Source organism: Mustela nigripes, chromosome 8 (assembly GCF_022355385.1).
Source record: "Mustela nigripes isolate SB6536 chromosome 8, MUSNIG.SB6536, whole genome shotgun sequence".
Classification (NCBI taxonomy): Eukaryota; Metazoa; Chordata; class Mammalia; order Carnivora; family Mustelidae; genus Mustela; species Mustela nigripes.
In genome coordinates, this window is record NC_081564.1 from 60738015 (window position 1) to 60753739 (window position 15725).

General features: G+C 37.2%; 1 protein-coding gene across 2 annotated transcripts in view; it reads left to right on the forward strand.

The window, feature by feature from the left end:
* Positions 1-1738: 1738 nt before the first annotated feature.
* PIK3C3 (phosphatidylinositol 3-kinase catalytic subunit type 3) overlaps positions 1739-15725 on the forward strand; it is a 137997-nt gene continuing 124010 nt past the window's right edge. For both annotated transcript variants that reach the window (XM_059409562.1, XM_059409563.1), the window contains exons 1-4: positions 1739-1902; positions 5075-5263; positions 6100-6243; positions 14495-14624. In XM_059409562.1, the coding sequence (XP_059265545.1) occupies positions 1835-1902; positions 5075-5263; positions 6100-6243; positions 14495-14624 (531 nt within the window). In that variant the 5' untranslated portion in view covers positions 1739-1834. The remainder of the gene's footprint in view (positions 1903-5074; positions 5264-6099; positions 6244-14494; positions 14625-15725) is intronic.

Here is a 15725-nt window from a genome sequence, read left to right on the forward strand (position 1 = left end):
AAACTTGTAAAAGCATTTTTTTAAACTGAAGAAAAGGAATAAATTATGTCAATTTAACCTCATGATATAATCATTTCTTTCTTCTTTTTAATGATCATTTTATTTTTATTTTTTAAAGGTTTTATGTATCTATTTGAAAGAAATAGAGCAAGAGAGAGCAGGAACAGTGGGGAGGGGCAGGAAGGGAGGGAGAAGCAGACTCCCTGCTGGACAGGGAGCCTGACATGGGGCTCAATCCCAGGACCCCAAGATCATGGCGAGAGCGGAAGGCAGGTGTTTAACCAATGGAGCCACTAGGTGCCTACCTAAGTTTTACTTTTTACTAAGTTTTCCTTAGGTCTAATAATAAAAGTAATTTAAGTTAACACCCAGTTCAGAGAATTTGTCCTTCACAAACTGTCACTATTTTATTTTATTTTAATTTTTTTTAGATAAGAGACCCTGGTTTAATTTCTCATAACTGTCACTATTTTATTCAATTTTGATAAATCCGTTTCACATCAAACCTCACACTCTTGCTGGAATTATCCCATAGACAGGGCATTTGTAACTATTTGTTTTACTGTTGACACCTCTGATGACTAGAAAGTTTAATTTTTATTGTTTGATGATACTACCTTTCCTATAATTTCCAACCATTGGTAGTAGTTATGCTTAAGAACCTATCAATTCTCTTCTCTTTTTGTGGGAACTTTAAAGTTACAGGAAGATAACTATCATGTTTTTTCCATAGTCTTAACTTTCACAAATATTTTTGAGAACTTACTTTGGCCAAAACATTGGGCATGAGCTATGTTTTGCCTTTCCAGCTTCAACAGCTACACTCCTTCTAACCTTTCCTTGAAAGGTTTTCCCCTTAATTACTATAATTTATACAAACTCTAGCCACGTCCTTGTCACAGTGTGCACCTCAAAAGAAACATATACAGAATGGAGAATTTTATTCAGTATCACCAAAAATAAAAATAGGAATTATTAAACTCAAAAATGTATTAAGCACTAACGGGGATAGAATAAATGACACACTATTCTTGCCTTCCAAGAATATTGAATCTAGTTGGAAATGGAGATTACGAGTTTAAATAATATTAAATATTATTAAAAACAAGCATTTTAGGAGTTCAGATGATTCAGAAAACTGAGTTCTAGATCTTATTGGATATTTCTAGTTCTAACTAAGGCTGGCTTGAAAACTACATTGGGTCTGAATATTACCAGTGTAAACAAGTACCAAATGCTTTGTCCAAAGTGCATAAATATCGGTAGTGCCAAACTGCTCTTTGTCTAGTTCTTTCTCCACTCCTTACAGCACAAAGAGGAAATCTTAGCTTGAGATAGCAAATAAGTGATTAAATCTGCAAATTTTGGAAAGGCCACTGGAAAGAAAACTTGGCAAAATTCTAATTCTAGCGATTGCTCTCTGTTTAACCCGCAGCCAGTGAAGGCTGTTAACATTCTTTTGGGGTCGAATTTTCTTTTGATTTTAGAAACAGTTAAAGCTCAAACGACAGCGCTACTTTAAAAAAAAAAAAAAAAAAAAAAAAAAGTTCTGTTAAGACAGGAAAAACACAGGAAGCCTGGAATGTAACTAGATAGGCAGTATTTCCGGAATTTTACCCTTAAGCATTAGTTTGGCTCCTTTTGCACATGCGCAGAAGGAAAAGTTGGGCGGGAGTTCCGTTGCGCCGGGTCGCGCTCCAGGCAGGGATTGGTGGCGCCTGGTGCGAAGAGGCGGAACCGGAAGCGCCTGTGTTGTGGGGCTTAGCCTGTTGTCTCCCGGCGTCTTTCCAGCGCCTCGCTTCCAGCAGTTGGTTCTGCTTTTGCAGGGAGTGCCATGGGGGAAGCGGAGAAGTTTCACTACATTTACAGTTGTGATCTGGACATCAACGTGCAGCTTAAGATGTAAGAGAATCGGGACAGTGACTGGGATTGCTGGGGCTTCGGGACGCTGAGATGGGGGCCTGTGGGTTTGGCGGGGAGAAGGTGGTTATTAGCCTGAAGACCGTCCTGGGGGCGGCTGGGAGGGCTGTAGCCCGGGAGGCGGAGGAGAACCGGAGGCAGAGAGGGGAGCCTTGTGAAGGGATTGAGCCCTGGGTCTGTGGGACAAGGATAGCCGTCGGAAGATGCCCTCAAGTTCCACGCTGTTTTACTTTCTTCAAAGCATTTTGCTGCTGACAGCAACCTTTTGAGGGTTTTTACGTTTTGCAGATTAAGACATCAAGTTTCAGTAGAGTCGTCCTCCTGCCGTTAATAGTTGGAAGATCTTTAGAACCGGGCTGGCAGGTGGAATGGAGGGTGCAGAAATTAGACACGGGCAGATCTGGTAGTTGAGAATAGCATGAGTACATGGATACAGTGTTAGAATCACGGGGGGTGATAGAGACTTAGGTTGAATCTTGGGACATGGTGGCATTGTTTAGCCAGGGAAGTTAGGAGTCAGTCGAAGAAGAGAGTGTCAGTTGCGGAGGGACCAGAAGATAGGAGAAAAGGCTTTGCAGGAAGATCTTGGAGCATTACAGTTGAAGTAAAGGCCAAGGGCATGATCTTTTGAGATGAGATTAATGAAACCGAGATAGGGGGTGGGTAGGACTGAGTTGGAAATTAGGTCATTTTAAGGCAGTCTTGAAAAAGAGTTTTCCTATGTAAAATCTGTCACAAATTATTAATCCTATCATCATTCATTATATGTTTAGTCAGTATTCATCTTACGTTCATACATGCAGTGAATACATTTTTTTTCAGCTGTCAGGTGCACCTTTTAAGGATTGTTTTTATTTTCAGAAGTTACTTACTTCAGACTCTGACAGATCTTTTACTGTCCATGTTGTGGTGATAGTAAAAATAATATTTCCAGAACCAAACTATAGTTTTGTAAAATAATTTACACACCCATTTCAGGAAATTTCTGCAGCATGTGGCACTACATGCTTATACAGGACTGCATTGCTCTCATTTGATAAAGGGCTTTCCTTTCCTTCAGTCTCATTCCTCTCAGTATTTTTTTGGACATAGGAATGATTTTTTTTTTTTTACACTTTTGAACCCTAGAAGGAAAGAAGAAAAGTAAGAAACACTGGTCTGTCATAAACAGACACACATTCAGTATTTTGAGGCAAAGTTAAAGCATAAATTAGAAGTTTGGCAAAATTTAATACTATCTTTTAGCTTCTAAGACTGCCGTTGTTGATCATTGGGGGCAAGGAGTATCAACTTAGAATCATATAATGAAAGAATAATGAATTCTTTAATTCAGTTTATTCTCCCCAGGGTTTTAGTTTATTGTGACAGTTTTAATTAACTAGTTGCAATTAACAAGTTGCAAGTCTCTTTCCCTATCCCCGTAACTGGATATCAAACTGCCTGCAAGACATGGTCACTTAGGATGTGCCAAAGCACTTTGAAAGCAACTTGTCTGAGACTAGCATATCATTAGCCTACTCTTCTGATTCTGCTTTTCCTGTATTGTCTCATTTATTTTGGCAATTGTTGGCATAATTAATTGAGTTGGTTAAGACGGGAAACTTGAGTTCTGCATACATCCCTCTCTTACCTTCTCTGTTTAATCATTCACAAATTGTCTTGAATCTACCTTCATATCGTTGATCGATGCCACCTTTTTTTTTTTTTTTTTAACCCCACAACCCTGGCCTTAGTCTACCTTTTTCCTTTTAATGCGGCTGAGATTCTTCTAACTGATTTCCTCGCTTTCAGTCCCTCCTCTCCATTATGTTCTTACACTCCTGCCAAAAGTACAACTCTGATCACATTACTCTCAGTTCAAATAATTTTTTAATCATATTTTTGAATGTTCACTTTGTGTCAGGCACTGTAGGGAATATGGTGGCTACTCGCTTTATTTTCTACCTACTTTTCATTCTTATCTTTACCCTGTGAGCTTTATGCTTTAGCTATGCCAAACAACTTGTAGTTTCCCAAACATACCTTCTTGCTTCTTTGCATCAGTATATGGTGTTTTTTCCTTCTAGGACGACTCCCTGTCTTTTTGGCTCTCATTTCTCATAAATTGTTTAGGCTCATTTCAGTCATCAATCTGGGATACTAAGCTCTTGCTCCCAAGCAAGAGACTTGCTCCTGAGACTTTTTGGTATGCCTTTCTGTAGTAGAAAGGACATTGGCTTTGGCCTCTTTTTTTTTTTTTTTTTTTTTTTTTTAAGTAGATTTTATTTATTTATTTTAGAGAGAGAGCACTAGCAGGGGAAGGGGCAGAGAGAGAAGCAGGCTCCCCACTGAGCAGGGAGCCTGACATGGGGCTTGATCCCAGGACCCTCAGATCATGACCTGAGCCAAAAGCAGACTCCTAACTGACTGAGCCACCCAGGCACCCCACTTAGGCCTCTTTTGCCAGCTCTCTTACTTATTTTGTTAACTTGAATAATGAGTTTGATCACTGAGTGTCTGCTTCATTATTTATAAAATGAGAAAAGGGTGAAAAGAGAGAATATATAAAATCTCTGGCACAATATTTGACATAATCTTGATAGCCAAGCAATGTTCCTACCTCTTTTTTAATGTCTTGTACATATCTTTTATGATCTATAACATTGTATTTTTTTAATTTAAAGAACTTACCAGATAATATACTTACACAGTAACAAAATTAAAAGAGTATTGAAAAATATTCAGTTAAAAAGAAGTGGAAATGAAGTTTTAATATTTTATCTTGTATTTATCTCATCTTTCATTTTTGGTCTTCTGTGCCTAGTACAGTGAGTGTTTGTTGGATGAATACATGAGTAAGTGCTCAGCTTGAAATTAATAAAGGGAAACTAAGGTCTGGAAAGCTGATGATGTCTAGAAGGTAGATCAAGAGTTGGTGAGAGGATTTAAAATAAAGTAAAAGCCTAAAATAGAGAAATATGTTGGTGAAGATTGGAATGATCTTAGATATGTTGGGACTTATTTTTACCTTTATGTAAAGTTTATTTTAATTTTATATGCAAGAAAATGTTGAGGTATCAGAAGGTTACTGTGATACAACCATAAACTGTTCTTAGTATTTGTTGTGAAAATGCTTAAAAAATACATCTAATCATTATTGTTCTTATGCCTCCAGAGGAAGTTTGGAAGGGAAGAGAGAACAGAAGAGTTATAAAGCTGTTCTAGAAGACCCAATGTTGAAGTTTTCAGGACTGTATCAAGAGACATGCTCTGACCTTTATGTTACCTGTCAAGTTTTTGCAGAAGGGAAGCCTCTGGCCTTGCCAGTGAGAACATCCTACAAAGCATTTAGTACAAGGTGGAAGTAAGTTGTGTCTTGCATATGGTGGGTTCCAGACTATTTTCCCATTTCTTTATAGATGTTGCAAGTATGATTTGATAGGGATTCAAGAGGAAAATTTAAAAAAAAAATTGGATTTAAGACCTATAAGCATTGATCCAGTAGTTTAAAGCAGTAACCTACTCAGATAGAATAAGGTCTTATATATACTAGTATTATGCTGTTTAAGTAGAAGTGGATTTATATTTGAATTATGTTTGTATTTAGTATATTGACATATTTTTGTAGGAGCTAGACTGATTCACAAAATGACCCAAACCAAAAAACAGATATAACATCTTTACATTTTCTGCCACCCTATGGCCCAAACATGTGCACATTTCTATATAGATAGTATGAATTGTCCAACCTGATATTTGGTGCTCAGATTTGATGAAATCTCTCAGACAAGAAAAACACACCTGTTGTCATCTATTCGGATCAGATTTTTATTATTATTTTAAATATGAAACTAACTTTTTTAAAGTTCATGGTTTTTTGAGCATGGTACGTTAGCAAACTCCTGTTGCGATGCAACATAAATAATGAACATGAAGGTCCCGTTTTTCCAGAACACTCTTGTGGGTCCTGAATTTAAAGTCTTGTCTCTTCTTATTTGGTAGATTATGTGGTACAGTTTTGTTGTTCCTTCAGTGTGTGTTATTCAGTACCTTGGGAGGCTTAATGCAGGATACATGACCTGGTTTGTTAATTTAAAAGGAAGTTTATACACACACACACACACACACACACACACACACACACACATATTTATATTTTATTTTCTTAGTGTTATATTTACGTTGACTTTATTCCCATAGCTGGAATGAATGGCTGAAACTGCCTGTAAAGTACCCTGACCTGCCCAGGAATGCCCAGGTGGCCCTCACAATATGGGATGTGTATGGACCAGGGAAGGCAGTGCCTGTGGGAGGAACAACGGTTTCACTCTTTGGAAAATATGGGTAAGCATTTTTGTCTTCTCTTTAGGAGTGTTGGGAGAGCTTTTCTTTTTGCAAGTGCTTGAATAGTTTATACCCAATCTGATTCTCTATGTTGTAGGAAATGAAAACCTGTTTGATACATATGATTCCTTCGTTCTCAAGACTGAATTTGACACATTTTCCTATGGGATACGCAGATAGATTAGTTAAGAAACCTCCTGTTAGTGTTTGGTATTGTGATTTGCGTTTGAATATAGTCATTAGAAACTAGAATCTTGCTAGGAAAAAGAGGCTATTTGGTGTATACTGTACCTTCATTGTTAATAGAAGGTTTTTGCTTTCTCAAAATAGTGACAGGACAATGAGCAGTGTTAAAAAGCACAAATTTGCTAATAGTGATTGTAATAGAAGAGTTGTCAACTCGGTTTTTAAAAATTTACAGGTAATAGGGGCACCTGGGTGGCTCAGTCATTAGGCTTCGCCTTCAGCTCAAGTCATGATCTAAGGGACTTAGGATCAAGCCCCATGTCGGGCTCCCTGCTCAGAGGGAGACACAGTGAGAGAGGGAACACTCTCTCCCTCTCCCACTCCCCCTGCTTGTATTCCCTCTCTCACTGTCTCTCTCTCTGTCAAATAAGTAAATAAAATCTAAAAAAGAAAATTACAGATAATAGGAGCTAATCGTAAGAAAAAAGAAAGGAAAAAGGTGTAATCTTGGAGGGTATTTTTTTCTCTTGGAACAGAAGGATCACTACCTTAAGAGAGTTGGTGATTTCCTTTATTTTTTTTTTAAAGATTTTATTTATTTATTTGAAAAAGAGAGAGAGAGCACAAGTGGGAGAAGGGCAAAGGGAGAGGGAGAAGCAGACTTCCTGCTGAGCAGGGAATCTGACTTGGGGCTTGAACCCAGGACCCTCAGGTCATGACCCAAGACAAAGGCAGACAGCCAACTGACTGAGCCACCCCGGAGCCCTGAGAATTGGTGATATTCTATTACTCTTTTCTGTGTTTATTAACTCGAATTTTCCACTAAAGAACATGGTCATTCATCAAGTATCGAGTTACTTTGGTATACAGTTCATGGAAGAAAGACGGATGACTGTTTAATTTTTTTCCCCTTTACCAGTTTTAAGAATGAGTTGGTGTCCTGGTAACTTGGATATTTGATTTTTTTTTCTTTTTGTTTTTAAATTTTGTCATGAACTTTTAGTCTTAAACATTTCTGGAATGTTTCAATTAATTGCTGTCTTTAGTCTTTATAATGCTCAAAAACTCCCATTTTTGGTTGGTAAGAGTCCCTTCAAGCTGATTCCATGTTTTTTTGATAGTACTCTAGAAACATTCATAGTTTCTTTGCTTTTTGGTGGGCAAGCTATTTCAGGCTCATTTGTCAATTTTCCACCCCAGAACTGGAATCTCTGAAAGAAGTCCTAATTCTTTTTTTCTTTTCTTTCTTTTTTTTTAAAGATTTTATTTATTTATTTGAGAGAGAGAGACAGTGAGAGGGGGAATACAAGCAGGGGGAGTAGGCGAGGGAGAAGCAGGCTTCCCGCGGAGCAGGGAGCATGATGTGGGGCTCTATCCCAGGACCCTGGGATCGTGACCTATAGCCAAGGGCAGATGCTTAATGACTGTGCCCAAGGAGCCCTAATTCTTTTCAGGGTGAAATGGTAGAGAACTAAATCTGGTATTACTGAACTTAATTAGTGTTTGTCGATGTTGAAGTTGGAAAATTTTATCTCCTGAATTAATTTTCACATTATTAAATGTAAATGAATGTGACCATATTTTGATATGTTCATTTACTATTTGTGTATATGTTTCTGTGAATTGCTTTTTGATGTTCTTTCCCATTTTTTTCAAAAACTGGAATATAATTCACATGCCATAAAATTCTGATTTTTGTTTTATTTTGTTTTTTTGAGTTGTTATTTTCTCTCATCAATATGTAGGGGGTCTTTGTACATTAATGAAATTAACCTTTTGCATGTTACATGTTACAAATACTGTTTCCTGTGGCTTTTTTTTTGAATTAGTATATATTTCTTTGCTATTCATGTATCTTCAATTATGTTGAATTGATCAGCTTTTATTTTTATGGCCTGTGAATTTCATGTTTTAGAAAGTCCTTTTCTATTTAAAAAAAATATTTCTTTGTATGATTTTATGATTTCAGTCTTCTACCTTTAAATATTTGATTCATGTAAAATCACTTTTGTGACTGCTTGGGTGGCGCAATCAATTAAGCATCCGATTCTTGGTTTTGTCTCAGGTCATGATCTTGGGGTCCTGAGATAGAACCCTGCATCTTGCTCTGTGCTTCTGCTGAGATTCCCCCTCCACCCCTCCCACTCATGTTCTCTCTCTCTCTCTCTCAGATAAATAAATAAATAAATAAATAAATCTTCTGAAAGACACTCCCTGTCAAAGGAGTGATGTATTGGGAATCAACTTAAAAAAAAAAAAAAACCAACAAATGGCTAGTTATTTGTCTTAACACCATTAAATTCACCATTGTTTCCAAATATTTTGAAATGGTACCCTTATATGTTCAATTCATCAAGTACTGAAGTCTGAGAGAAACAGCATAGTCTATCAGATGGTGGTGGTTAGGCACGCAGGATGTCTAACTAGGTTATCTGGCTTCACCTCCTGACTCCTTTAATGTCTGTATTTTTAGGCAGGTTATTTAATCTCCTTATGCCTCAGTTTCCTCCAGTAAAACGATGTAAGAATAGTATTTACCTTATAGAGTAGTTTATGATGATAAATTACTGAAGACACATAGTTAACTTAATGAATGTTTAGTAAATATTAGCTATGATTATTTCTGTGCTATTCTGTTAGTTTTGAATACTATTATACTATAGAATGTTTTACTGCTAGATGGCGATGATCTTCCTTATTTACCTGCCTTTTATAATTTCCCTGGATATTCTGTTTTGTTAGATAAGTTTTATTACTTACTCAAATAGAAAAGCTCATTGTTATTTTGTTAGGAAATCATATTGAAATATATATGTTAATTAAGGAGAAAATTGACACCTTTGTAATATTGAATTTTTCCATCCAGAAATAGGGTGTGTCAGAAAGGCTTCAACTCATGAATAAAACCTAGGTGTAATTTCCTTTAGAATCCCTTGGTTGCTCAGTATATGAAGGTATTTTTGTTTAATGTTTTAACTATTACATATTTATTATTGAGATACATGGAAGAACAAATTTAGACATAGTCTGACACAATAGATAGAATTTGAGTAAAATACCATGTTACAATAGATTGGAGATGATATTAAATCCGGTATTGTTCCTTTTCCAGTGTGTCTGTTCCTTTTTACTTTACTCGGGTGGGTTTTGCTTGCCACACAGATGAAAAGTGGGCAACAGTTTATTACTCTTACTATATAGTTAGTAGTTAAATGTTCTTGAGAAGTTACCAGCTAGACCTCTTGGTTTTTCCTCTTGGCTTTTTTATAAGTGATTTACCTTCTGGAATAATCAGCCAGAGGTTCCCTCATAAAAACACCTCTTTCAGGACACTTGAGCATTTTAGATGACCTTAGGATATAGTTTCAGGACACCTTGACTAGCTGGTAAGTGTGAGACAGCCGGAATTTCCACAGAAGTGCAGTGAAATGAACTACCTAGAGCCAAACAAACTCTTAGGTTAACATTTGTGATGCAGTTTGACTTGACTTTTGGCAAGGTTTTGAAAAGTACATGAAGTCAGTAGTAATCAACCTATGACTAGGAAAAACCTGGTAAGCTAACTAGATAAGCGTCTTCCTGCATTCTCTTTAAATTTGTTAAGAGTGTGATGGGGCCTGAGATTCAGCATTTTTAGTAAGCATCCTGAGTGGTTCTGCAGACCTGTGGATCACAGTTTGCAAAAAACTGCATTAACCTTTTCTTAGTAGTGTATTTGTTGGACGTAGGCTTGCAGTTGTTTTCAGTTTCTTTCTTGACTTTATCCCATTGCTTGCTTTATTTGTATTTCTGTATGAATCCCAGTAAAAGACAAATCCCTTTACCTCCCACCCAAACCATGCTGGAAACGTGCCTGGGAGATAAATCAGTAGTATTTGTTCTACTTTATGAAGTAATTAAACCCCAGATATTTCCACGAATGTAGTAGTAACAGTAAGTGGGACTTAAATTTCAATTCTCTCTTCCGATATTAAGTAAATTAAGACTTTGAATCTTAGAGAGTCATCTGTTTTCTCTTAACTGGACAGTAGGTCACGTTGTCCCTCCATGTCTTGAAAACCTGAGATGTCAGATGAACACGAAACATTTTGGAGAGTAGTACTGATTCTGTGAAATTCCTTCACTTAGAGCAGGGTTTCTCAGATAGGAGTTGTTGACTTACTACTTTCAGAATTCCTGCCTTATTTCTGTACTAAGTGTACTCTTACATACTTGGTTTTTTATTTGAACCAGCTCACTTCTTTTTTTAACTTTAATTTAGTTTGAAGCAAAAGCTTAATATCCCTAATACACATGGGAAGCAAATATTATTTGACATTGGTGGGTAAGAATAAAATAAATACAATGAGAATAACTGTTATCAGGTTTTAGAAATTGAAGGAAGAAAACTGCAGTGAAATATAATTGATAGTAAATGTATTGATTTGCAAAATACATAAGCAATATCTGCAGAGAAAGTCTTTCTTTAATTAGAATGGTTCTTTTTGTGCCTAGTCAGATATTTAGCTCACTGTCGCTTAATTGAAGGTAAAGATAAGGTTTTTACACCAACATTTTCTTTTTTAATCAGTCCAACTTGTGCGTGGTTGTACGTCATCAGTTAGCCGAATGATGACATCAGATTTTAGTAGAGATTTCTGGATACTTTGAACGGTGTCGAAGGAATGCAGAAAAGCTTCATCACCTACCCCTCTTCCCTTCAGCCTGATGTTTATACTGACCTTCACCTCAGCAAAAAGCATAAGAAACTGGATGAAATTAAAATAACTCCTTTTTGGGGCACCTGGGTGGCTCAGCGGGTTAAGTCTCTGTCTTCGGCTCAGGTAATGATCTCAGGGTCCTGGGACTGAGTCCCGCATGGGACTCTACTTAGTAGGGAGCCTTCTTCCCCCTCTCTCTCTGCCTGCCTCTCTGCCTACTTGTGATTTCTCTCTCTCTCTGTCAAATAAGTAAAATCTTGAAAGAACTCCTTTTTCTCTGTGTATCCTGGGGCTTTTCCTTGAATGTGCAAAGTGGGTTGCAGTGGCTACGAGCCCAGGAATCCCCTAACACGAAACAGGACTCTGTGTGCAGCTGCTGGTACTGGTGCTCTGTGCCGCTGGTCAGGATGTTCCCGGCACTGCGGCAGGGTGCACACATCTTCTCGGTATCCTGAGCAGGAAGCCTGTGCAAATTTTCTTCCGCCAGTTGTTAAAAATCACGTCATGGGCCACCACAGTTTTTTTTGTGACTTAGGGAAATAGTGCTTTAGACTATAGTTTCTTCAGATGTTTCTTGAACAATGATGTCACCCGGGTGGGTCTATTTTTCCCTAAATAGTCCTGGTATGGACTTAGTAGCTTTTAAAAAACTGGTCTTCAGAGTGTGTAGTAGTTGTAGTATAATACCGGGAACCTTGTTACTACCAAGTTTTGTATTTGCTAATGTCTATTTGATATACTTTAGTCTGTGTGAAACAGTGCTTTTTGGACTATAGTATAATTAATAATTGAAAGACTGATCTCTTAAGATACAGCTAGAATAACTAATTGTCTTCATTTTGGAAGTTTAGCTTGTGAGATTTCTAAGTAGCTAAAGAATGGATTGATCAGTAGGTTGAATTGGCAAAGAACCAAAGGCAAGCCGCAGATTTCTCCTGCAGGTGTTTTTCCAAATATGAGTTTGGAAGTCAGGGTAGTGGCTGCTGTTGTGGCTTGGCACCGGGAGTGGGAGCAGCAGCCACAGCTGTTGCTGGGGCTTCTGCTGGAGTCTGAAGGATATCCTCCTATGCTGTTTCTTTTGTCTTGCCTGTTTGGCTTAATTTCCCAAGTGGACATGATGGTCTGAGTATCCTCTGGCTTGCCACCTGGAGGCTGTGTAACTCTGCAAAGGTTCCATTAGTGTCAAAAGAAAGTAATATGTTCACTTGATTATTTGAGTCACTTGGCATCACCCCTACCCTCCACATCCCATATCCTTAAATCTTCTCTCCAGATCCATCCCAAGGCACCTAAATCATTTAGTAAACTGACTTCCTGCCAAATGTACTTATTTTTGATTTAGTTACATTCAGTTAGTCACAGTGTCCACTGGGGGACACAGAGGTAGAGAGAAGGAAGGCAGGCCTTCTGCTTCTCCAGGTACATTTAAGGATATTCATCTAAAAGTGGCATTACTGTTTCACTGTACCGAGTTTCCTGGATACTAAGTGGGTCTACTTGATGTTGAATCTGTCCCTGAGTTGAAAGATTTTATAAAAGGCTTGCATATGGCTTTTTGTAATGTAACTTTTTTTGATCTTTCATATGATAAATAAATATTGAGAATTTTGATTCTTTACAGCTAGTCAGTGCATTTTTTATTGAGCCTCCATTGGAAGCTTCTGCAGATATAGTTGCTGGGTAGCACCTATTATTGCCAGCCTTAGAGATCTTACAACAAGTACGGCTATACCTTAACCTTATTGTGCTCGTGAGCTTATAGTGATCACTTCATCACTCCCATTCTAATTGTTCATGGCGTCATAGCTTATATACGTTACACAATCAATGAAAATTCTCTTTATTACCTTTGGAAAATTTTAAAGAAATTTTCCATTAGAACATGATAGTAATGGTTTATAAACTTTATGTAAACCTTTTACAGTTAAAACTTATAGATTACTATATCTACCATATACCTTATTTTAAAAATTATTAAATGCAAGAGTGTGCAAAATGGACTTACCTCCTTACCTGTGCACATCTGAAGTCTTATTCTTACAATGGCAGTCAGCAGCTTGTTCTTTGATTTTGGGAGGATATGAATAGAATTTATACTGTTTGGAAGGTCTTGTTTAAAAGAAGAAGCACTTAAAAAAAAAAAAAGGAACACAGTAACAGAAGAACGTCTGTAACCACCCCCCCCCCCAATTAAAAAAACACTCAGATACTAACCAGTAGCATATTTCAAAAGTTCATGTAAAGCTCCTTTACAGGTTTGCTCAACCTTTACTCTAGATCTTCTGGGTAGCTTTTTGAAGGAAATTTGACAATCAACAGTCATAGAATTTTTCACTTTAAAATAGGATCTCCAGGGCGCCTGGGTGGCTCAGTGGGTTAAGCCTCTGCCTTCGGCTCAGGTCATGATCTCAGGGTCCTGGGATCGAGGCCCGCATCGGGCTCTCTGCTCAGCAGGGAGTCTGCTTCTCACTCTCTCTGCCTGCCTCTCTGCCTACTTGTGATCTCTCTCTCTCTATTTCAAATAAATAAATAAAATCTTAAAAAAAATAAAATAAAATAGGATCTCCATGTTCAGACTGAATTTTGACTATGTTAAATCTCTAATTTGTAGACATGGAAGCTTTTTCTCATGTGAATCTGTAATCGTATTCTGTTTAAGATGTACCTCCTGGGCAAGAGAAGATAGGAGAGACATCAGCTACTTAGTGAACAGAAAATAGTAGCTAACATTTTAACATTTAGCTAACATTTAATGCCGGCACTATTCTAAGTTCTTTTTACTTCTACCCATCTGTTTAACTTTTCTAACAAGATGAAGGTATACACTTTATAATCTTACTTTATAGATGAGAAAACTGAGGCACATAGATTAGATAGTTTACCCAAGGTCGCATAGGTAATAGATGATAGATGGCACAGGTGGGATTCAGATCTCAGCATTTTTACTTTACAATCTATGATGCTGAATTGTCATTTAAAGTAGAGAGTTATGAAATTACTTAAATTTTGGTTTCAGTCATTGTAAATGTGACATTCTTTCATTGGGTGGGAATTTAGTCTCTCATTTTTTCTAGGATCTCCACTGAAGTAATGAAGTGTGGTCCATCACTGAACTTTTTCTGTTTCTACTCTACCTTTAGAATTTCTGTAACAGTTCTATGTGGAGGAGCAAAGAATACCTTGTAAAAAAGTGTTACATGGATTTTAGTTACTTAATTAATTGCTTTACAACCCACTGGAGGCTTCAAGGTTGGCAAGAGAGATATGTATTTTCCTTTGTGGAATTCTCTCTGTTTGGGAACTGAAATGTCCTATAATGAACTGCATTAATTTACTTCTACCCTGAACATTCTCTTTTCACCTAGCATGTTTCGCCAAGGGATGCATGACTTGAAAGTCTGGCCTAATGTAGAAGCAGATGGATCAGAACCCACAAAAACTCCTGGCAGAACAAGCAGTACTCTTTCTGAAGATCAGATGAGTCGCCTTGCCAAGGTAAAAAAGAAACTATTGAAACAGGTGGAAAGCTCTGAGTGATGCCTGCTGTAATAGAAATTGACATTATTTATTGTCAGACCATTCTTTTGACTTAAATTTTTATTTTTTTCTAAGATTTTATTTCTCTATGAGAGAGAGAGAGAGAGAGTGACCATGAGGGGGGAAAAGGTCAGAGGGAGAAGCAGACTCCTCATGGAGCTGGGGGCCTGATGCGGGTCTCGATCCTGGAACTCTGGGATCATGACCTGAGCTGAAGGCTTAACCATCTGAGCCACCCAGCCATCCTAAATTTAATTTTTTAATAATAATTTAATTGGAATGATAATTCACATACCATAAAATTCACTCTTGGAAAGTGTACAGTTCGGTGGTTTTTTAGTAAATTCACTAAATGTTGAATTGTGTAGTCATGCCGCTATTGAATTTTAGAACATTTTCATCAAAAATGTCACTGTACACTCTACCTATTAGTGGTCATTAGTGGTCATTAGTGGTCAGTCCCCTTTCCCTCTGCTCTCCGGCCCCTGGCCTGGCAACTATTAATCTACTTTCTGTCTCTGTGGATGTTCCTATTCTGGACATTTCATACAGATGGAATTATACAATATGTGGCCTTTTGTGTTTATAATTCTGCCAGATTTGAGAACATAGAGTTTTTGGTGATACTTTCAAGATGACTGCCTCCTTTTTTTGGTGACATAGTCTTAAAGATGCAAGTGTTACATGCTAGACATTCTTATGTTGCTTGGAAGTAGCAGTATATCACCAGCTTATGTTATTCTTCAATCTCAATTGTTCTCATACTTCCCTCACTTTTTTTTTTTTTTTAAGCAGACTGAATTGTTACCTTTTTATTTAAAAATTGTTTTATTGTAGTGTTTTCATTTAGGAGAAAAGAAAAACTAGATTCAATTCTGTGCTTAAATCACAACACTATAACTTATTTTGTGAATATTTGTTCACAAAACACTATGTCAGATACTGTGTAAAGATCCTTTTATGATTCTTTTAAGAGACTCTTTTAATTCTTGATGTAAATTTCCTTTGCAGTCTTATTTGTATGGATGACTCTTTAATGCCTGGAGAAAGTTTTTTTTT